The 23971-nt window shown below is 40.2% G+C and overlaps 1 protein-coding gene across 1 annotated transcript in view; it reads right to left on the bottom strand.

Moving 5' to 3' along the window:
• The window catches only part of LOC107040455 (homeobox protein araucan), a 36790-nt gene extending 22493 nt beyond the window's left edge, over positions 1-14297 (bottom strand). The window contains exons 1-3 of the mRNA XM_015260546.2: positions 13724-14297; positions 7383-7766; positions 888-1021 (exon numbers count right to left, since the gene is read on the bottom strand). Of these exons, the coding sequence (XP_015116032.1) occupies positions 888-1021; positions 7383-7766; positions 13724-13771 (566 nt within the window). The 5' untranslated portion in view covers positions 13772-14297. The remainder of the gene's footprint in view (positions 1-887; positions 1022-7382; positions 7767-13723) is intronic.
• Positions 14298-23971: the final 9674 nt, after the last annotated feature.

Raw genomic sequence — 23971 nt, 5'->3', positions numbered from 1 at the left:
AACGAGAGTGAGGGAGCGCACACGGGAGTGGTGAACACACGAGGGGTTGCCAAGCAAGTAGAGCACCTGTGGGAGCTACCGGCTTGGAAGTGCAAGGGTAGGGGGAGACGGCTGGTGGATGGTGACTCTCCACTGGTGGTGGATTGTAGATGAAGGTGGATAGAGGGAGAGACAGGGAAGCACAGAGTAGAGAGTAGCGAACCCCGGGGAGGAAGCCAATCAATAAACTCACTCGGCTCGCACTCACTTGATATACCCCAGTAGCATAGCCCAACTGGCGTTAGCCAGAGTGAGTGAGGGAATACAGTGAGAGGGTCCCCCCTTGAGCCACCATTACGTACGCCCACCATCGACTACCAGCCATTTTGTACGTACTCGCGTACTGCATCGGTGTCATTTCATCCCATACGTTGTCGACCTCCTGTGTGTTGTATGTAGGAAAGGACAAAGACCCAAGTGGAATCATTTTGTGAAATAAAAAGGAAAGGGATCTTTGATTCGGGGAATTCAATGGGCTCTTCCTCGGATTCCACTTCAGCTCTTTTCGCCTCGTTTTTTTTTCCTCGAAGGGATATATAGGTATAGTTGATGGGAAAACACCTCGTGGGTGTGGGGTTTTGCCTCTCCAAGCGAGACACGGAGAATCTCGTTACGAGGGCTCCCTCTCAAATCCCCACTTTAGTCACTCACGAGGGAGAGAGAGTGAGAGAGTCAACCTTCTTTTTCCGTCGTGCGTATACACCAATTCGCCGTGAAAAATACCGTGAAAACGTAGACCCGAGAGACGATTTATTCCCGAAGAGTTGAGGAGAAAAATCGGAGATTATCGTCTGGCGTTCCAGCGGTGCACTTACAAACGAGTTCAAAAACCATAATACTCAACATACCCGTAAGCCGCCAGCGTTGGATCGTAAGGATAGTACCCCGTGGCCGCTGGTTGCAGTGCTGCTGTGCCCCATGCTGCACCCATGTCCGCTGTCATTCCCATTCCCGTGGCATCCTTCAAACCATAAGGATTTCCCTGAAAGGTTAAAAAACATGAAAAAAAAAAAAATACTGGAGATTAATCCACACGTTGACTTCTGTGTCAGTTGAAAGGCGGACGGTAGAGGGACTCGCGGGACTAATACCGAAGTGGACTAATGGAGTCACACAATGGGATATTATTAGTCGCTCAGGTCTGAGTTTCTGGCGCCAGTGCGTTTCGTATTTCACTTCTGTTCGCTTACGTCGTCGCTCTAATTCCTTAATTCCCATTCCCTGGGTCCTTATTTTTATTTCACCACGTTCTCTCCCTTCCGGGTGCTTTAATTCTACCATGAGAGGGATTTCACGTAGTGGTGAAAAGGGGGGAGGGGGGACCTCCTAGAGTATCCTTCTTCGCCGAGGACCACTCGGCGCCTTTTTACGACGTTGAACCACGGGTGGTCTCCATCGAGTATATGAACCTCGTCCTCAAGGCTCTACTAGCGTCACGACGCGGCCTTCTCTCCCCCTATTCCCCTCAGTCGGCTTGCATAAATGCATTCAGATCACATAAAAAAAGTAAAATGAAAAATAAATGAGAGTGGAAGTTCGTTTAGTCGCACTAACTGATATTGTCTATCGTTCCACGATAATTGAATTAACCCGAGAGATGCGATAACGCGGGTGATGAAGCCGTATTCTCTAGGGCAAGTATGCGAGTTGCGTCAAAGTTTATGAAAGAGGCAAGTAAGTACGAGTGTTGGAGGAGGATGGGAACAATGGCTATTGCCCGGGGAGGAAAGAGGACGAGACGTCGAGAGAGGAATGAAAAGAGAGATGGAAAAAAAGGCATCCCGACTCGGGGACCACCATGTGCGTTCCTGTTTGTATATAAGGACTCCTGCTTCCACTCGTGCTTATTGCCCTTATTGCCGTCGCACCGGCCATTTCATTCAATGCTAATCCGGCTCTTATTACATTCTTATAACGCTTTCGTTGAAAACGATGGGTAAGACTGCGCTGGGACCCCTTTCCTTCTTTCCTACTTATTCTGGATTTGGAGTCCCATTGCCAGCACGTGCTACCACCCCCACTACCCCCCCCCTGTGTTCAACTGAGAAATTGAGAAAAAAGGTTTTCATTGGAATGATATGATGGGGCGAAAAGAAGGAGAACAAATAAATGTGCGGGGAGTGCAGTCGAAATAACGAATTAATGAGTCTTCGTGCCTGATGAAAAAAAATTCTACAATACCGACTCAATTCTCTTGGGCATTATAATCGTCTCGCGTGCAGGACGGACATGGCCGATGGCAAAAAAAACTGCACACGTGATGCTAAATAACGGACGATGCTAACTACCTTCGAGTATGTACTTGAATTATCGTATGGAACGGAGGACTGAGCGAGCTTCGCGTTCACATGTGATAAGAATCAATGGAATAAAAATATTGAAGAAGAGGGAAAAAAATGGAAAGGTGAACTCGCGCGCGCTCTGCGAGGACAGCACGCGCTGGGTGTACGTGTCGAGTGACATTTCGATTTTCATAGTCGATAAATGTTGGGTATCTTTTGTACATGGAAAATGCGGTAGAATTATGTGGTTTTAGAGCTGGTGTTTTTCATGTTTTTTAATTATTCAAACTACTAAGGTCGAAAAACGCGGTTTAATTGAGTGCAGCGAGCAACATATGATTTGAAAAAGTATTTTTCGAATACACTGTAAGAAATTTTTTTTTCTGCTTGTATAACCTTTTAGGTTCTTATTATTACCCTTCCTACCCCCGAACCCCCTACAATGTTCTACATTCGCCGAAGAACAACGGAAAACTTCACTTGAGAGAAAAACCTGCCCAGGGACAGTCGTCTCCTGCGAGACTCCTGCTCGACAATGAAACTGTGAGATTTAGAGTGTCAAAATTTTGGCTTTGAAATCAGTAAAATTCCAGTCAATATATTCTCGAATTTTGAATTAATTTGATAGCAATTGCAAGTGAATCGAGGAATTCTGGTCTTTGTCCTACAAAAAAATTGTAAATTGTTTTGACATTGCCGTAAAATTTTAAATTTCATTATTTTTTCCCTGCTCAATCGAATTTAATAGTGAATTTAATGCTCTCCTGAAAATGATTATCAAACATTCTTCGGAAATTTCAATTTATTCGAATAGTGTGGTGAAATGAAAACTACAATTCCAATAAAACAATTAGTTCTCATTGCGCTGTGCAAAGCTTTGGCGCCAATTAATAATCATGAATAAAAGATGTATAGTCAAAAAATATGAAATAACACATTTTCCGAATTCGCATTCATCACATAACATCTGCCGTTTTTATTTCGAGATAATACTCTGCATAAATCTTCTCTTGTTCTATTCAGTCCATAACTTGAAATACAAATGATAACTATATCTGTTAGGTACAATTAGATTAGTAAGTAGTTCATTATTATGAATCGCCACAACGACCAGTCAACTCTTTGCCCTTCATCCTGTGATGCCTCATGTGACGCGTTCATCAACTCCTTCGCTGAAGAAGGAGAATCTATACAGCGTTCCACATCGCTGTGACGTCACGTGATATTGTTGGGGAGGATTCAGGATAAAATAGGAGGGGAACGGATAATTCTAGTTATTACCCTGTCAAAAAAGAATTTAAATTTTATGGACGGTTTAGTGGTGATTTTCGGGAGATTGACATTGAATTTGATCGAGGGGGGGAAGACCCTATGAAATTCCTAATTCCGTTGATTTTTTTAGTGAAACATCATCAGGATATTCCTGATCAAGTTATGCTTAATTCGTTCGGATTTTCCTGATTTTTATTAATTTTCAGGAAACAGTTGAACTGAAATTTACATCGCATTTTAGTTCCCCTGAAGTTTCAATGAATTTCGTCACTAAGAATTCTGAATTTTATGTAAAGAAGAAAAAGATAGAAAGAAATGTTTGTGTATCTTTATTCAACAAGTACTTGAAAAAAGCACTACCAATCACATCACATTTGTGAAAATCCGTCTACATGTTCGAGATAAATAGTGTCATATTGAAATCGCTCCATCGAAATTCATCGAAAATTACCTCATGTTCCTAATCACATACGGCCTATTAGAAATTTCTTGGAAATTTTTATCACAGTATAGTTCCACAGAAATTTCAAGGAATTGCGCCATCGGGAATTAACAATGTTATGAAATAAATCAATGGAAACGGTAAATTTCAATTCCATTATTCTATGGAAATTAATGGAGATTAGGAAAATATAGCGTGATTCAGTACTGAATATTCATGGTTTGATTGAAAATTCAAATACACTCTTGATTTTTTTTTGTTGACATTTTCGCTACGCTTTTTGGAAATTTTAACACATTTTGGTTGCTGTGAAATTTCAAGGAATTTCATCATAGAAAATTAAGAATACCATGAAAAAATCAATGAGAACGGAATGATTAGTAGAAGCCCGAAAAATTCTGCTAAATATATTCTCGAATTTTCAATTCATTGAAAATGTACCGTAATTCGGTATGAATATTCATGATTTCACGGAAAATTCAAATAACTGAACTTATTTGAATTCACATCTCAATGCTGTTCAAAAATTTGGAATTCCGTAAAATTTTCTGTGAAATTTCACATTTTATGATTTTTTCTTCTTAAATCGCATTTAATATCACTTTCCTGAAAATTACTAGTCGATTGTTCAATAATTTTCACTAGTTTTCTACCAGTGTAAGTTGAGAAATTCTCGTCTTATTGCTGTTCAAAAATATCAAATTTCACAGCATTTTCTATGAAATTAAAATGCCACGAGTCCCTCCTGAATCTAATGTGACTCTAATGGATCAATGCCGCTCTCTCAAAAATTACTACTACTCAACTGTCCATGGAATTTCCCTTTTTTTCCCAAACACTACTACAACTATTTGCTAATGCTCATTAAAGCAGGAAGGATGTGTCCTTCTGAATAAGACCAATCCGTTGGGTGAGATTCCCTTTCGATTATGTTTCGCATCACCCTTGTGCTCAACCTAAGCCAATCACGACGCGTTTTCCATCCACCTCCTGTTCTCACCTCGTCCAATCCCCCCGCCGTGCACCCCGTATCGATTCCATAAACTCATTTCGCCTCATGAGAAAACAATACTGAATATAGTCGACGTATAATCTGACGGTTTTTCCATTCTCATGAGAATTCAATAGTGTGAGAATGGCCTGAGATTTTCGTATCAAGATAAATCTTGTTTATTATTAACGCAACAGTTGCTGTTTATTTTCAAATGAAACGTAGATGTAAAAACACTGGTATTATTGCGTCGTTGAAGTAACGTGCATCAGTAAATGCTTAGAAATAATATCTAAAAACTGCAGTAAGATAATTGCTAGCGATAAGGGTTAACTACCTCCCACAACATTGATGACAATATCGCTTTAAACACTTGGTCTGAAGGTGTTCCATTTAATTTTCAAACAATTTCTCTAATGGCATTGCACTCCAATTGTCACCTAGCTTGTTTTTCCCCGTTATCGTTTGAAAATTGCTCGAAATTACGTAAAAACGTTATCATTTTTTTCTGTTAAAACAAACACACAAAAATAGGTAAATCAAAAATCGTGTTGTCGATAAGAATCACCAGACCTGTGATAAAAAAAACACTCCTCCGAAGAAATGAAAATTTTTATCGGCGAATTCAGAGATACTGATCTTATTATTACACCGGCAGACATCAAAGGATATCCCCCTGGAATGGAGGCGCGAGAGACACGTCGCTTTCCCTCTCCCCCGTGGCCACAAATAAATCTATTAAAAGAGCTTGGCGCAAGGGAATTATTAAATTTTTCGTTGAGAAAACATTGGAATTCAAACGAATCAGGGTATCCCGCTGGGATAAATTAATCGACAACGCCTAAAAGCAACCAATTAGTATAATTATGCCGATGAATTCAAATTTAATTGGCTCCCGGAGTTCTCTCGCCACTCTTCCACGGCAATCGTATGCTTTTTCGTTCCCACCATGTGCGAAGGGGGAGAGAATAAAAAATTGAAAGAAAATGAGAAGTTGAAAAATTCAACTGGGTTGTTGGTCGCGGGTGGGTTGAAGTGGGGTGTGCCTCATTGCGGGTCGAACCAATAACTTCCCTACCAACCGTTTTTCGAACTCATTGAATTTCCAAGAAATTTTAATTTTTTCACAGGTTTTGTGTGAATAGCTAATAAACCACTGATGCGATGGTCGTCACACTCTCATCAGTTCTAAGTTACATGAATGCGCATTAATTGAAAACAAAGCAAGTGGAGAATTGCTCTTGTATTGCATACAATATAATTTAAATCGATGAGTTAAATTTTAATTAGTGGTGATCGATAGAGCGCAATAATACCTACATTTGAAAAGAACAAAAATATTTAATTCCACCCATTCATTAGCGACCAATTGAAGACAAACTTCGTTACATACGTACACACATCCACATACACGTGCGGACGAGGTCTAAAAATTGCGTTTTCAGACTTTTTGGATCATATTGGGTCGATATCACACAAAAAATCCAAAACTTAAATTTGAAGGATTAGAAAGCTTTCATTATGAAGCAAAAATAAGAATCAGCGCATTCCTCTAGATAAAGTAATTGAATTTCGACGAAATTGTCATTTTTTCACATGTTTTGTGCGAATAGCTAACAAACCACTGAGACGATTGTTACATAAATGCGCATTAATTGAAAACAAAACAAGTGGGAAATTGCTCTTGTACTGCATACAGTGTAATTAATGGCGATCGATAGGGCTCAATAATTCCTACATTTGAAAAAAAAAGATTTAATTTCATACACTCATTGGCGAACAATTGAAGAAAAACGTTATTACATACGCACACACATACACACACGTACGGACGAGGTCTAAAAATTGCATTTTCGGACCTTTTGGATCATACTAGATCGATATAACACAAAGAATCCTACACTGAAATTTGAAGGATTACAAAGCTTCCATTCGTAAGCAAAAATGAGAATCAGCGCATTTCTCTAGATAAAATAATTGAATTTCCACGAAATTTTCATTTTTTCACATGTTTTATGCGAATAGCTAACAAATCGCTGAGTCGGTCCTCTCCATACGCTAATCAGTTGTAAGTTACATTGACTCACATCGATTGACAAAAAAAAATTTCTTGAATTGCTTCATTTGTTACCAGAAGATATCGTTCAGAAGATATCGTTGGACGAAATTTCGGTCACATACGTACATACACACACACCTCCAGACATGTCTTCAAAAACGCATCAGAATGATTCTAGAGACGAAGAAATGTTGAGAAATCATGGAAAATCTACATTCGATTTTCGGGGTCATTACAATAACTTCCTTCCTTCGGGTCGGAAACCTAATGAAAATCCAGCAATCGATGGAAACTCACCAGAGGTGAATAGAACGCCGAGCTGTCCATTCCGATGCTAGGATAGGGCCCCTGATCCGTGGCTGACGGTGTGGGCGTGGGATACGACGAGTAGGAAGTGGCAGTTGGTGCTAATCGTGGATAGGCACCTAGGGCAAGTCTAGCAGTGTCATACTGACAGGAGCACACCGTTTGACCCGTGACAGGATCTGTCATCATCGGTCTACCATTTTCACAACAACCAGAGCCACCAACAGGAGTTGTAGCACCTCCTGATGTGCCTGGCGCTGCTCCTGTTGTCGTCGTAGCCGTTGACGACGGTGACAAAGCACCAGGACTCAATGCACCACCTGACGACATTGCCGGTGATGTAGCTGTTGTCGGTTGTCCTCCACTCACCAACAGCTGTAACACGATACATTCATTAAACATTTTCCAGCAACGTCATTCCAACTTGTAGATGTCTATCAAAATTTCATAATGTGTGAGATGTTCGATTGATAGTGTCTCAACTACAGATGTATGCACTCTCGGTTTTCCGCTACAAAATACTTGGGTCACACTGGGAATATCCCAGTGACGTGCCGCTAACCGTATACATTTGGCCGATGTACAGTGGAGAGAATAGATTGATAGAAGGGGCCACCCTTCAGCCATTCCCCACAGGACAACAACTGTAGGGTATACTCTCAATACGGAGAAAGGGGTCTTTTATTCATGCGCATTCTCATCGCCACCAAAACTTTGTCCCTCTTTCGCCTCCAAATGTCCGCTAGAACTTGGCGAGCCACGAATTAACTCCCTGCTATAAATTTATGGAAAATACTCCCCTCGCTCTCTCGCCCGCAAAACCCTTGTGCACCAGTCCATGGATAATCCGGATTCATTACCCCAGTAGAGGTCACTAGTCTAGTAGTGGAGTTTCCAATTGGACACTAATTTCAAACTTGTTTCTGAACAATTGGAAATTTATAAACCAAGTGAGATGGTTTTGTTACTCGAGTGTACACGATTCCACAGCTAATTTTAAACAATGATGTTTAACCGGTAAATTAATGTCACCTGATGTATACGACAGGTCTGTGACAAATTGTTAAACCGTGTTCTCTGGTAGGATGGAATTGACACAAAGGCTGACAATTTATTTTTATCCATCGAGAACTGCAACTACGGTTGGTGCAAACAAAGTCCCTGAAAGTTATTAGGGAAGCCCAATTTCAGAACGTGGGACAAACACGTCGACGCGTCCTCTCCTCTCAGTTTAGATCTATTTGAGGCGTTAAGAAGAGTCCGTTAAAGCGTTATAAACTCGAGGAGACGACTCGAGAAGAGGATGCACTACATCCCCGAGACAGATGGTATTTTTATTCTTACGACCCACTAAAAAAACTAAGAAGTGTCAAAACCCTTCGTATTTCTTCTCCTCGATGGATTCGTTTTACTACAATGTCAAGAGCGCGCTATAAACCGACAATTGTGTATGAGTGATCTACTGCGCATGTGGCGGGCGCAGAGGGAGAGGGCGCCACGGGAATTTTCAGCGAGACCATTGGTAATACGAAGCCTCGCTTAAACCTGCAGGGCAGGTTTTGTCTCCTGCGCTGCAACCGCACTTTTTGAGAGCATATATATTGTATCACTTCTTAAGGGCGTGGATTCGTTTATCAAGTGTCGATTCGTCGGCGAATAAGTCAAGCGAAATGCCGTTAAATCAAACGGCGAGGGAACACCGCTCTTGTTATTCAACATAACAGCAATAAAACAATTGGAGGCTGGCTCTAATTGTTTTATTTTTTGTCACTCACACGAGGGGTTTCAATGCTACTCCGCACTTTCGACTCTTCGATTACACGGTGCAGTGTCTGTGGATGTCGGAGGGAGATACGTCCCCAATGAGTATTAATATCATTATCGCATAAGTGTGTATCAAAGAGGAAATAACATTGAACAATATTGGTCCCGTTTTCCACACGGAAAAACTATAGGGGAGGCTGGAGTAAAACGGACCCTTTGAATTTTTTTTAATGTTAATGAGGGGTTAAAATGTTGATAAAATGTAATATTTTTTTTTTTAATACAAAGAACAACTCTTTCCCTTTGTGACGAGCCTAAACTGAGCTCAATTGATAAATTTGTTTCTGAGTTATGAATAATTAAAAAGAAGTCTAAAATGTCCATTTTACCCCACCCTTCCCTATATATACAGAAATATACGTCACTTATATCCACGTATATGTAGTATACTTTCCGGTAAAAATGCAATAACTGAGATGTATGTGGGTACATATATGCTACCGGATATATCTAGCATAGACCTGGTGTACAAGGCGGATATTTAAAATATAATTCCAGCAAAATCACTATATCTCACTTATAAGTTTTGGCTTATGTTTTTTTCTATGCGGATTGGACACTCCAGAAAGATCGGTCCTAAATTAAGATCGGAATGTCCGGAAATTCAAAATGGGAAATCCGTCTTAAAATGGTGAACACCTACTCCAACCTATTATGTTTTGAGGGTAAGAGTTCCTCTCTTCACCAGTCACGTCCTCGTCGTGAGTCCTAGGTCACGCTAAGAACTGGTGAGGATTGAATTCTTCATCAGCACCCCTTGTGATTTCTTAAGAAAGTGTCACTTGTATGAAATTAAGTGATGTACAAATCATAATTAATTTTTTTGTTGTATAGAGGGCGGCGGAGATTTATTTTCCGATCATAAATTTCCGAACATTCCGATCTTTATTTAAGGATATTCAAGTTCTTTGGCTTTTTTTTCTCCACTGAAATGTTTTTTTTACTTTTGTAGGCGAACATCAGAGCTTTCATTTGAGCCCAATTTGACCTCAAGTTTCCGGACATTTTATAATGACTTTATTATTTAAACTTTCCGTATTTGAATTTGAATTTCGATGTAGAACCGTTAGAATATATTAAAAAAATCTGGAAACAAAATTATAAAGTTTATTTTTGCAGGCAAATTGATGAAGTAATTTAAAACTTCCCATTTTTTAATATTACTAGCATTTTCTATAGATAATTTATCGTAACAAAATTCTTAATATTCAGAGTTTTACCAGAAATCGATGTCATACCTAAATAAATTAGGTTTCCGGAAGGTTAAACAATTTGAATCATTCATTTATAAACAACGAATGTTTAAAACAATAATATGAATGTTAGCGATTTTTCTCAAATTTTTCTCACGCAATTTAATTGACAAATTTCATGATTGAAAACGGCTGAATCTACGGTGTGGTCTGTACCAAACTGTAAAAGATACTTGGATATCCTTAACCCCTCACGTACGGGGTCGATGCCATGCGTCCACCCATGAAAATATGAATGACTCTCTTTAAAATTAATTATTTTCAAAACTATGGAATTTAACTCGATCAAACAAATAACAACGAAAAAAGGAATACTGTAGCTTCAATTACATAGCAGTTTCATAATTTTCCGTTGATTAGAAGTCATTACATTCTATTTGAATCGAGCGTACTCTGCGCATGGAAACAAAAGGGCCCTGTCCGTGAGGGTTAAGGCATAACCCTAGAAAACACGTTTTTCTTAAGATTGTCTCCATGTTTTTCATAGATAATATTTATAACAGTCCCCAGCTATTGAAAAAAATGCAAACTAGCTGTACTACACAGTTTAGGAGATAATGAATAATGGAATGCGGGCGTCTAACACGCGAGGCATTGACCAAACGGGGGTTATGGGCCCCCCGAAGTCGATTTTTCCATCTTATAATATTCCTAGAAACGAATCTGTGGTAAATTGATAAATTCCGAATATTGTGATTTTTTTGTGAAAATCTGTACTACATCGTTCCTGCGACACTGAACTCTAAAAAATAGAAATTTCGTGGAAGCATTCCTCATTTGATTCAAAAAATGAATTAACAAATAATTTCTCATTTGATTCAAACAGTTATTATTGCCAGTATCAACCACACATGAGGACAGAAAAACTCAATAACTTATGAGAATACAATAAACTAAATTATTTAGAATTTTTTCTTGAAATCAATAGGGATAGACTTTAAGACCGATTTTCTTAGAGTGTAAAAATTCCGTTCATCATATCATTCGCAACAAGCCATCAAACAAAGAGACTGTCGACGTTACTCCACGACCATAATGTACACATAGTCGTACAATTATGACACGCATGACACACGATACCCGCGTTGCGCGATTCGCCGCTACAATTAACGTCAGTGTCGATAACACCTATTCGCATAACGTCCGCAGTGTTATTGGGGAATAACACGCTCGCAGCGGATGCACAATGCTCTTTCCGCGGTGTGTCCATGTTGCTTCTCTCAACTGTCATATATTCACGGAGATTTTTCTCCGCACCTGTAACCGAAGAATCTCAAGGTCTTCCGCACTGACCGAGCCCCGATGACCCTCAGACTCACCTGACCCATCGATAAACATTTTCTCCATTAAACCCGTGTCACTCCTCTGTGTTATACAAATTAAACAACAAATTCCGTTGTCCGATTGGCAAAAAATTAACATGTTTTTTATTGAATGTTATTTATCATTCATACCGTCTGGTTCTTGATAAATCCGCTTAATTGGTCGGTGAACACATACAACGATTACGCATATCAGGTATGAAACCGGCGAAAAAAAAGAAAAAATCAGTGGAAAGGAGAGAGACGGTGTAGTGCGGCAACGCAGTCCCATTTGCAAAATCCCGGACGACATGCCGCACGTCACTTGCCAACCAATAATGCAATTTGTGTCTCACATACTGTGTTACACTGGTACACACATGTTATACGGCTTGCATCGTTGTTCCTCCGTCGCCCAAGTTGGCGTGGCGTTGAGTTTGGTACAGATCACGCACCTGCATTCGCGAGGAATACCTATTCTATCCACTTGTTATTTTTCCACAAGACTTTTACGTGGCGAATAGAGACAGCATCAACTGCGGTACACAGAGGGCCAATGCGCATGCGCGCAACACCAACCCCCATTCGTGAGTGGTGGGATTTACTTTTGAGAGCATCCCAAACTGGCTCACCCCAAAGTGGAGTTGAACTCTTGTACCGATAACTTTTGGCAAACCGGAAGAGTGGACCAGAGAGAGCATCCTTGTGCGCATAAACTTGGGACGAAAGCTTTTACCAAGTATAAGAGCAAACATTGTAGTCCAACAGCGAGTGAAAGTTTTCCCGGATGTGAGAGAAAAAGGATTAGACTCAGTTCCAGAGAGAAATTAAGTAAACATATGTAGAGATTCTTATACACGAGCGAATGAAAAAAAATGAAACAATCGTGTGGAATAATTCACGTGAGATTTATATTCCGGAATCCTTCCATTACCATTATTTTTGAAAGGGAATTTGCGACGAGGCGCGAAACAGCCCAAGCGTATCAAGGAGATTCCGAAAGATCCACACGCGTTTCCAAATGAAGTTACGAGGCATGCTGGCTGGTGCCTCAGCCGTGAGAATACCCCGCTGGGTCGCAGGCAAAGATCACCAGGACGCCGATTAATCGTTCTCACCGGCAAACGTATCAGACATTTTGGTATTCTACGCGCGCGCGCATGGAAAACACAATCAACGCCCCATTCGCCAGTCCATATATATTTTTTTTTCGGCAATTCTTTTTTCGGCAGGAAGACGAAGAAGAAACAATGAGCGGTATATTTTTAATTGAGAGTAAAGGAAGAAAGCGGTGCCTTGAGTAATGAGAATTGATTGGGCAATATCCTCGTAGTAATGTGTACGTACATTGTATAAATTTGATTGTTACTATCGATAACCCTATTTACTTTGCATATTTTTCCTCATTACAATTCATAAGCGCACGTTCATAAATCCTATTGTCGATGCTTGTTGGAATGAGAGAGGAGGGGAGACAGAAGAAGAAAGAGAGAGAGAGAGAGAGAGAGAGAGAGAGAGAGAGAGAGAGAGAGAGAGAGAGAGAGAGGGCATGTGGATAATTTATTCCAGCTGAAATATATTTATAGAAAAGACTGGTGGACATTCTAATACACGAGTATCAGTAATGTTTCACACGGAACGTGAGGAGTTGAGAAGCGACGGCCGTCGGTGAGACTTAAGAGTTGAGGGCAGGTGGTACACACACCAACCTTTTGACTCCTGCATCGAGACAGGTTCCCTTGTATCCCTTTTCAACGATTATAATTCCTCCGCTTCTTTCGTAAACAGCTGACTCACTGACACAATTGTAATTGTGTCAGATGGGTGAAAGGGGTGAGGACTGAGCATGTCTCAACATCGTGACAATCGGATTATTCTTCTTTTGTGCGATTTTTCGAGTGGTTTGATAGCCGAAAGGGGTTGATATTTAATGCAGAGCGGGCGAGTGTCTTACCTGTGATGCCGACGGATATGAGTATCCGAATTGGGCGTAAGCTGACATTATCTATCTCGTCTGTTGTTTTATTAAAAAATAAAGCACAATCTCACCAGCACGCACAGTACACTCACGCGAGTCCCTGAGAGCACTGCGTGCACCTCAATTTCAATCCCAATTAATTGATAGTGTCATCGATCTACTGTCATCATGTCCTCCCATGGCATTTCCCCCTTGACTTCATGCTGAATATTCACTCTCCCCGGTCTATTGCTGAGCAACTTGCGGCTCAATTAACACAATTTTCTCACGTCGATTAATCACACAAAAAACGTCCATCTGTTACATCTGATAAGAACCCTGTAATTCCAACGGATTGATATTTAATTCAGTTCTTCCTAGCTCGATGGTACACTCTCAATGATGGATGGCTCTTCGACAATCGCATGAATAACATAACAAACACTGGATTTGACACACGCGGGACGGACGTTGAACCAATGAAAAATAGATGCTTCACCAGGATTAAGGTTATAGAGATTTTGATACGGATTTTTGAACACCACAGGGTCCGTCCCCTGCTCTCACAGGGCTCTCCAGTCTACGACTGACTCGACTCCACTCACACCACTTCATGGGCTTCCACTCTGAGTGGCTTCTCTCGTCTCGAATCCCCATCTGGCGACAAACAATGAAACCATGGACCCCCACTTCTCGTCCATGGGCGGGGATTAATGGCTCCTACCAATGGGGAATCATTCTCTGTCTCATCTGCCCCACCCACTGGGTGGTTTTCAGCCTCATCATTGGTGCGATAGCTCGTTAATGGGCGTGGGATGGGAACAAGCCCCGCTCCTCAGACAAACCACGCCCACCACCCATTCAGGAGTGGAAAGCACCGTGAAACGAGTCTCTTCTCCTTTTTTACTTTCCCCATTCTTTTATTGTCTCACTCACACCACTGTCACACATCCAACCCCGGGATTGTAGCGTCGTACGGCCAACTGAGAACAACGAGGTACGAGTGTGTTTACGCGACTCGACTCTTGTCAACTCCGTTGGCACGGGACTTAAATAAATCTGGCATTTTCTTTCCCCTCTTTTGTCCACCCCACCCACCCTCTCCTCCTCGTTTTATCGTTATATTTTACACCAACATTGTTGGGACATTGACTCTTTTATTTGGATTTGTCGCTTTTTTTTTCCACCAAGATATTCTGTCTATTTTTTTCACTGCCTGTTTTATGTGGAATGAGATTGTACAGATTGGGATACTGAGAGGATGTTGTTTCGAGATAAGGGGGATTTAATTGATGGCTCTGACAAATTGTAAATTTTTCATTTATGCTGATTTTTAGTGATTTATTTTCTGCGAGTGTTCGGCTGACTACGGTTTTGCCAGAATGACTTATGTTTCGGGGATATAAAACCTTCATTTTGTCGTGACGAGATACAGGAGGTGGCTTTGTACGTGGAACTCTGTTTACTCTGGACTTAATTACCTCCTGCTCCCAACATCAGGCAGTTTCACCGAGATAATTGTCATTTGAGCCCGGAAGGATTAAGGTTTGGTGTAGGTCCGGGGGTATTTGGAATAATTTCACGGTCTATTAGTCCATTACTTCTGAGTTTAGGGTTGGGGTCATTTGGTTTGGTGAGTATGGGACGAGTTCAGTTATGCAGAAGACTGAACTCTCCCCCATCTGTAAAAAAACCTTCGACATAAGTAAAAACCTGAGTATCCTTGAAACAAATGATTCGTAAGGATCTCGGGGGCGACAGTCGACGCAACAGTAAAAAAATCCGCATGAGACTAATAGGATTAGCTGAGGCAGGTCGAGAAAAAGGCAGGGATGTAAGAGGGCCAGAGATAAGGAGTCCCTCTTCGGGATAATGTTCTTTACCTGGGTGAGTCGAGGTGAGGGGCCCCGGTTCCGGGGTGATTTACTAGCCTCTGCGTAAACCCGGTGAACCTGTCGATCACGCCCCCAAACATCCAACGACATAATATTCTTGTTTGTAAAAATGGTATTCTACATTTTCGACCTTCACCGAGTCACGACTTATCTTAATCCCTGCTTTACTGCTCTTCCCCTTCCCCCCGTTCCGTTCACGTATTTACACTTGTTCTTGTGCACTGGGGGTCAGCAAAAAAATGAAGTGGTATTTAACTGATTGTAGTTTAGATAGAACGAATGGAGCTAAACGGACTTTTGTTTTTCATTTTTAATCTTTTTGGAATGAATGTGTGAATCACGCGGGAGAGATATTTCTATTAAAATTTATTCCTGAACTTGAGTACATGGAGAAAATGATGAACGAAAACTTTTGAGAACGGTGAAGAGACATTACTAAACAGTTTACCGGACAATGTCGATGGAAATATCGTCAGATTTACTCATGTTTTTGGTACACTTTCCATCGGAAATTCACAAATTTTATTCTCCGTCAACGAAAAACCCTGATCCACCTCTTTCTCATTCGATTCAAATAGTTGTTGCAACTTGATTCAGTTCGCTGATAGATTTCCTGGTGAAGTAATCTGGCGACACTGTTAGAAAATGATTTCTGAAATTTCAAGTAATAAATCTTGAAATTTTTAACAAAATTTCATTCACACGAGATTTTCACATAGTTTTTTAGTGAAAAATCAGTTGAATTCTGGAGTATTCAATGAAATTGCAATTTTCTGATCCACATGATACTGCAAATTAGTAAATAATTTGAAAATTCAAGCTACAATTTCCCTGAATTTTCAATCCACCGAAAATTCAGTTGGATGTGATGTTCAATTTTCGCAGTGAATTTAAAAATTCTAGATGTTATTGAAATATCAGTGATTATCTAACACGGAAAGTCCATAATTATCCGGAATTTCCAACCCGAATGAGAGATTTCATAACCGATTTGATCTTAAATCGAATTCAAATTCGCAACATTGAAAATAAATTAAATTCAAATTCACAACAATTCAAGAGAAACTAATTGCTTAATTTTCAAAAAAATTCTAACAGTGTACTTGAACGAAGGAAATAGTGAAGATGATGCAATAAATCTCTCCAAAGGGATCACATTCTATTAGAAAAAATTGAATTTTAACGGATAGTTCAGTAGTAATTTCAAGAGAGCGACATTGAATTCGATTTGGTAGCCGGGAGAGGGGGAGATTCGAAGGAATTTCACATTTTTGAGCAGCAGGGTAACGAGAATTCCAACTTACTTGAATTTTCAAACAAAACATGAATATTCGGTATAAAATTACGTTGACGAGAAGGACGACAATTTCAAGTTACTTAAATTTTCAATCGAAACAAATTGCGCTGAAATTTAATGGACAATTCAACAATTCATTTACCTGAATTTTCCTAATTTCTATTCATTTTCATGGAACAGTTGAACTGGAATTTACAGGTTTTATTGATTTTTCCATCAAATTGTGATTTCTCAACTCCAAAATTCCGTAAAATTTCAGTGGAACTGTCATTAGATTCAAATTTGCTAAGAGTCTAAAACTGAAAAACTTTAGGAAAAATGACTATAAAAACATAATCCTAATAAGAAACCCTCTTTTGGGAACTTTTACTTGAAATTGAAGAGATTTTCACGCAAAAACAGCAAAATTGCTACGCGAAAAATGAAATTTATGGTTAGTTCTGCAATTTTTACGTAAAACTCTTTAAAATTCTACAGAACCGCCATTACGCACGAAAAGAGGAAAAAGTATTGATTTTCAGTTATGCGTCACGAATATTCAGTGATCCATCGCTAATTTTTAGGAATCAATCACCAACCTTATGAACAATTCACGATTGTGAAATTAAACGCGTGCAAAATTCTGGAATTCACATAATTCACATAATTTTATCACTAATTTGTAGCCAACAACTAAAATATTTGTTTTTGTAATTCTAGCTGTACGACAGCACTTCCGTGAATTCTTGACAGAAAATTATGACAGAAAATATTGTTCGTCACACGACCGAAATAGTATAGTTCGTCATTAGGTCGGAACAAACTTTTCTGGCGAATATGAGTTTGCAACCCGAGCCGAAGGCGAGGATTGCAATCGTATAAGCTAGAATAGTACATTTCAAGCCTAGCCGTGGAAAACAGATCATCCGCCCCCACGTGCAACATTGATGGCAAGTACGTGGGAGAGGATGATATGTTTTCGACGGCGTGGCTTGAACAAAATTTTTCCAGGCGCAGGGCCTGGGAAAAGTTTTTTTAAGCCGCGTGACGAACAATACTCTTCATCGTAAAAACGCTGTAGGCAGTGATTCATAAACGCTTAGCGCCCGTGAAACGCTGTCTTACAGCCAGAATGATAAAACAACTGTTCTGGAAAATATACTATAATAATATTAATATATAATATAGTTTCCAGCGTGAGCGTTCAGCCTGAGAACGGTGAAAAAAGTTTTTTCGGCCTAGTGACGAAATGTACCATTTCTCCTCGCATCGAACCTGCGTTTTAGAACGTAATCTTCACGCGACGCCCATTACACATTTCCTAAAAGATGTTTCTCCGTGTGCAAACGCCTGCCAAAAATGGCGCAAATGAATCCAATCCATTTTATCCATCCCCCCAAATCCCCTGTTATATCGATTATCAGAATTGAGAGTGTAACAAGTTGTAGATATTATGACTCATTGGAATAAACTCAAAACGCCCCATGGGCACACAGAGAGCGCGCTAACCGGCATAATCTATATGGGCATGAATAATCCAACTGGACATACAGAAACTACAGTTTGAGAGAGAGACAGTGATAACGTGACCGCGGCGTTATTGCTACGACAAAATGCCGTAGCTCCGTTATATTGCACTCTCTATGATTAATCGCCACAAGCGAAATAGCCGGAGAGCGTTTCGGTCTCGTTACCGTCGCACCGACCAGACATTATCGTGCGACATACTGGATATACACGAAACATAGAAAGTAACTGAGGGGTTACTGTATATATACTGGTTATAACCTAACTGCGCGCATGTGTCACCCACCCTGAGAGACCCTGAGAGCGAAGGAAGCGGTTGCTTTGATAAACCGCCTAGGAATTTTGGTATTCCAACGATCGACACGAAAGCTCGGTTTAACGGCTCATTATTCTCATTAGTGAATGTCTGAAAAACCCGGGAAATTCAAGTCCGCGAAGAGGAATTGATAATGTCCGGGGACATTTGTTTTCGCCGTCTTCGCCCCGAAAAAAAGTTAATAACAATGTGACAATGAAAATTACTCGAAACCCCCGGGTCAGAGTAAATAAATACCTCGTGATTTATCTTGAAGTCATGGCCTTTAAAATCCGGGTATGTATACAGATTGAAAGGTTAAATGTTTACAAGCCATCTGAGGGGGGATAAGTTAGTGCTGATAATAAGAACAAACGTATAAACCCCCTCAGCTCGAGGCACCTCTGTGGGTTTTACTTGCTATCTAAGCCATACGTCGACAGTTTATTTGTGGTACGGTTGGGTAAGTTAAATGGGCGCATCCGGTTTTTCGGTTCATTCAGAAGTCACAGGCCGAAGTCTTACCTGTGGTCAAGTCAGCGAGTCCCCAATGCCTACTATAAGCGATAGTGCGGATTGGGGAGGGGTAATGCAGAGGACCTTTTGTTATCTTCTCGAGACGTCAAAAGATATTGGTGCCCGCTATTCTCAACAAGCTGATCACTCCGGTCCTTCGGGGGAAAGAAGAACTGGTAGAGCTTGGGAACATGAAGATGAATAATTTTTTCTTTTATTCCCCGGGGTTTTTTGTATCGACAATGAAGAGGGCTTTATGAGCGGCAGGATCCTAAATACTCGGGTGAATGGTGGATGTCCGTTGGTGGTATATGGTCGTTTATATAAAGCCGCTTCTAATCTCAGCAGTAAAACAGAACCATGTTCACACCCGAGTCAAGAGGAATGGGAACAAAAGTCTCCAAAGTTATATGCCTGCTAATAAGACTGCAAAATGGAGAGGAGCAAGTGCTGACGAGTGTGGGCGAAAACGGTTTTTTCCATAGGTTGGCAGAAAAATTGAGGTGAAAAAAGAGACGAGAGAGAGAGATGGCTCATAAGGGTGGAGTATCCAGACTGGCGCCTTGAGGCCCATGGCTGAATTTTATTGGTGCACACTCTTCACCTCACCCCCCTCTCTTGGCCCCCTTCAACCTTTTACCTGTCCGAATGTACCCACACTCTGTTGAACCTAATACACACCAGCGGCTATGGCCGACCAGTATGTCGCCATAAAAAAGCCGGCTCTGCACCCTACATTCACCTTGTCTATGTGTCTCCATCTTTTTTATTTTCTCCTCTCCCTCACTCTTCGTCTTCTCTCCTAACTCTTGGGCTCTCCCTCTCTCTGTCGTCTCCTCGCTGAGACCCAACGACCAACGAAATGTCAACCGTAAACCTCGCGAGGCAACACTAATTAACCCGACCGAAATAAACTGCGTTGGTGAAGCGGGACTCCCCAACTGTTGTTGTTTTCTTCCTCTTATTTATTCTCATTTTTATTTCAGTCTCTCTTTCTTTTTCATTCATTCTTTACTCAGCATCGAAGAGTCCCCTTGAGGGAGAGAGAGAGTTTGTCTCGAGAATTTGTCCCAAAGAAAGTCAGGAATAGATGAGTGGCGCTGGATGAGTCGAAAAGATGGCAAAAATGTTGAACGGCTTCATGAATGAAAGGAGGCTTGGAATCCGGATGCCAGGAGGCGCACGTCTCTTTGGCGACGGCTCCGCCGGGGGAGGGCCCAATACCGTCACGCTGGAAAAAGAGATCCCGCACTGATAGTCAGGATTAGTTATTGTTAACAAATGGATTTGGTTGAAGGCTAGGATCTGTCTGGTCTCGTCAAATGTTCATTCGTTAATAAATAGTTATCGAATGGGTCACTTGAAAGGTGAAAGTCGAGTCGAATAAGACTTCTCAAATATGCATTCGTTAACTATTAACGAATATTTGTTTGTCACATTCAACTCTACCATTCGTTAATAGTTAACGAATCTCGTTTGGAATAAATGAATCATTCTATCGGCGCGAGTGGAAATTTTGGTCAGGTCCAAGTTAAGACTGGATCAGGTCAGGCCTGAGGTCTGACCAGAAAGTGATATGATAACTGGATCAAGCCCTGATCAGTCATGTCCAAGGGTCACGCGGTTTTTACCGAAGACTTGATCAGGCATTAAGATTCTGGAATTGATCAAGCCAAACGTATTCAAACCGGATGCCCTGTCCATCGGAATCAATAATAATCATTAATAATAATTAATTCAAAACAAAAGATAATTCAATTTTTTCACTGTAGATCGCCTGTCTTAATGAATCCCTACGGTAATTGGCGCTGAAAAAACCTTATGATTTTTGCCGATGCCGGGAATCGAACCGCGACCCTACGATTGCTAATTCTATGCTCTGACCATTAGACTATCGCGCTATTATTGTTCAGTGCACTCTGTTCTGCCTATACGATTTGCATCGGGGTATTTGTTGACTTCGAAATTATTCATTATCCCGCGAATTTGCACGTATATTCTGAGAGTTGAAATGTTATTCATTTCATTAGTGAATAATAATTCTAATAATGATAACACTAATGAACAGATGGAAGCTTGATGAATTTTTTTATACTCAAGATAATTTGCTTGTAAATTTGATACTATACACATTTCTGGCACCATCCGTCCCTCCCCCTATACATTTAATTCAAACGGGTTGATAAATAAATTGAGAATCAATATTAAAAATTCAAATTTTGGAAAACGTTTGTTCCAATTAAGATTAGTTGGACCAGATCCGAACCTTGTCATTTTTTTTCAATTAATCCTGTTTAAATGAAAATCAACTGCATCAAATTCAAATCGAATTGGGGTTATAGGCAGCCTGACTTCAGACTGAGATCATGTCTACCGGATCAGAACTGGATCTGAACCCTCCTGCGGGTTTTGGGATTGAATTGACTGGATTAAAATTTGGTCGGTTCACTGTTAGATAAAAAATGAAATTTCAGGTTTTACTGAAAATTCAGTAAAATTTCAGATTTTTAAGCGGCATAAAGATGAGAATTTCTTCATTTATTTGCATTTTCAATCTAATATGAATATTCATTGCCAAATTACATAGAATTTTCAGTGAAATCTGAAATTTCATGATTTTTTTTCTCCTAAATCGCATTCAGTGTCACTGTCCTGAAAATTTAAGAATATATTTACCAGAATTTTCTGGTTTTCTGTTCATTTTCAGAGAAATATGGAACGGAAATTTACAGTTCTGTTTGATTTTTCCACGAAGTTCTGAATTTTCAATGACAAGATTTCCTCAATTTTCAGTGAACACGATAAAAAATTTCCGGAAGTTGGCACGAAAAATTCAGACGAAAATTTTTAACAGTGTTTCTCATTACAAATTACCTGATCAGTCGAACCTTACAACAACTGGATCAAGTTCTGATCGTCCTTCAGGTGGACCCGAAGCAATTTCCACTCGGGATATGCGTTGAGTGAGAAACAACGTGAACCGAATAGAAGGGCTTTTCGTCGAGTTTATGCGTGTGATTATATTCCCGTAGAAGGAGAGCGATGGAGAGTGGAACACGAGTGGATCGCCAGGGGTTGGGGTACTCTCCTTAGCCTGCAGGCGTAGTTCGACGCGATGGGGTTTCTCCGACTCCCGCTGGTTACCTTGCGCATTTCCATTTTACCCCTGATGGTCAGGGAGTGAGACACACATGAGACGCCTCGTACTCTACGTTTTTGCAGATATAGTGTACCATGTGGGGGGGACATGAGCCATGAGGTGACGGTATTTCATTTTTGAGGGGGAGGGAGATTATGAAGATATCTATGAGCAACAGAAATTGAATAAAAAACTTTTTGTTGGGGTCAATGGGGGAGAATTTATGGGAAATTATTTATGAAAAAAATTTGATAAATTCGTTTTTCTTTCGTGATTCCGCTGGAGGGAGGATTGCTATGGGTTTTGGAAGGCCGAAGATTCCAGGGAATAGAGGAGAATCCTGTGGAGGTATGGCGTGAGGCACGCGTGGGAAAGTATTAAACGTCCAGTACGTATGCAACCCCCTTCAACGCCTTGGCGCACCGTATAATTATTTATTCAATCGATATGCCATCGGCCAGCCATTATTTATTCTATCAATGTCCCGGGTATCTTGAGAAACTATGGAGTCATCTCTGGTTGAGGAAAAAAAATCGGGGAGAGAAGACTGTCGATGAAAAAATGCAGAGTGAAAAGAGTACAAAAATATCGTGGTATTTCCGACGATTAAATTAATGGACGTTGGTTAACAAAGGAAAATAGCCGGTGGTGTCATGATGGGGGAGGGACGGAGGTTTCACCTTTTTCCGCGGAATAATAACGTGAGTTGAAGCAAGAAACGGAAGTCAGTGCTTTCAAACTCATATTATACACAACAAAGTGAGTGTCTGCAGTGAGCTAATCGACTTCTTTAACACGAAACTACCATTAATACTAAGTGTAAGTTTGTCCGAATGATCGCGACGCGCTGTTGCGCTTGAAGAAATCGTATGCTGAGGACTGGAATAGAGTTGTGGCGTCGCAGACATTTGGCTTAGGATTATTTTACATAAAAGGTTGGGGGCACTCAGGTGCACACATTTTTTCAATTTAATCTGGTGGTCAGTGGAAGAGGAGGGTTTAAGCAATTATTTTCATTTCCTGTCCTGGAAATCCGGATGGATGTTTCTAAATCGAGGCTGGTCTGTGCTAGAAAGATTATATTCACAGAGAAAAAAAAGATTTTTAGGGACGTGCAGGCATACCCAAATTTATAATATTCAATTGTATGACTGATTTCTCAGATTTAAAATCAGTAACCAATTTCAAGAATATCTTTCACTGTTTCCATAATCATTTGTTAATTTGAGAAAATCTTAACATACTTTAGCAGTCAGTAATCATGTTGAAGAATTGAAGTTACCGATTTCAGATTCAGTTTTCAGTTCAATAATTCAAATTTTTGATCATTTTTTTGATCATATCTCAATTATGATTGTTAATGCAGCACTCATTATTCATTAATAATTTTTATATTACAAAAAGTAATAGTACATGTCGCTGATTTTCATTAATTTACTAATTTTATTAATTTTTTTTTAATAAATTATCCTCGTCGTTGAGACAATTAAAAAATCTTTTGACAAAAATTTTGTTTTTCTCAATCTGAAATGTTTTCTTCTTATCATTTTTCGAGCCATAAGTTTTTTGATACAAGTGACCGCGTACTTATCAAAAA

Source organism: Diachasma alloeum, unplaced genomic scaffold (assembly GCF_001412515.2).
Source record: "Diachasma alloeum isolate Michigan unplaced genomic scaffold, Dall2.0 Dall_scaffold_00336, whole genome shotgun sequence".
NCBI classification, from domain to species: domain Eukaryota; kingdom Metazoa; phylum Arthropoda; class Insecta; order Hymenoptera; family Braconidae; genus Diachasma; species Diachasma alloeum.
Note: the sequence above shows the minus strand (reverse complement) of the source record. Positions and strands in the feature narration are given on the sequence as shown.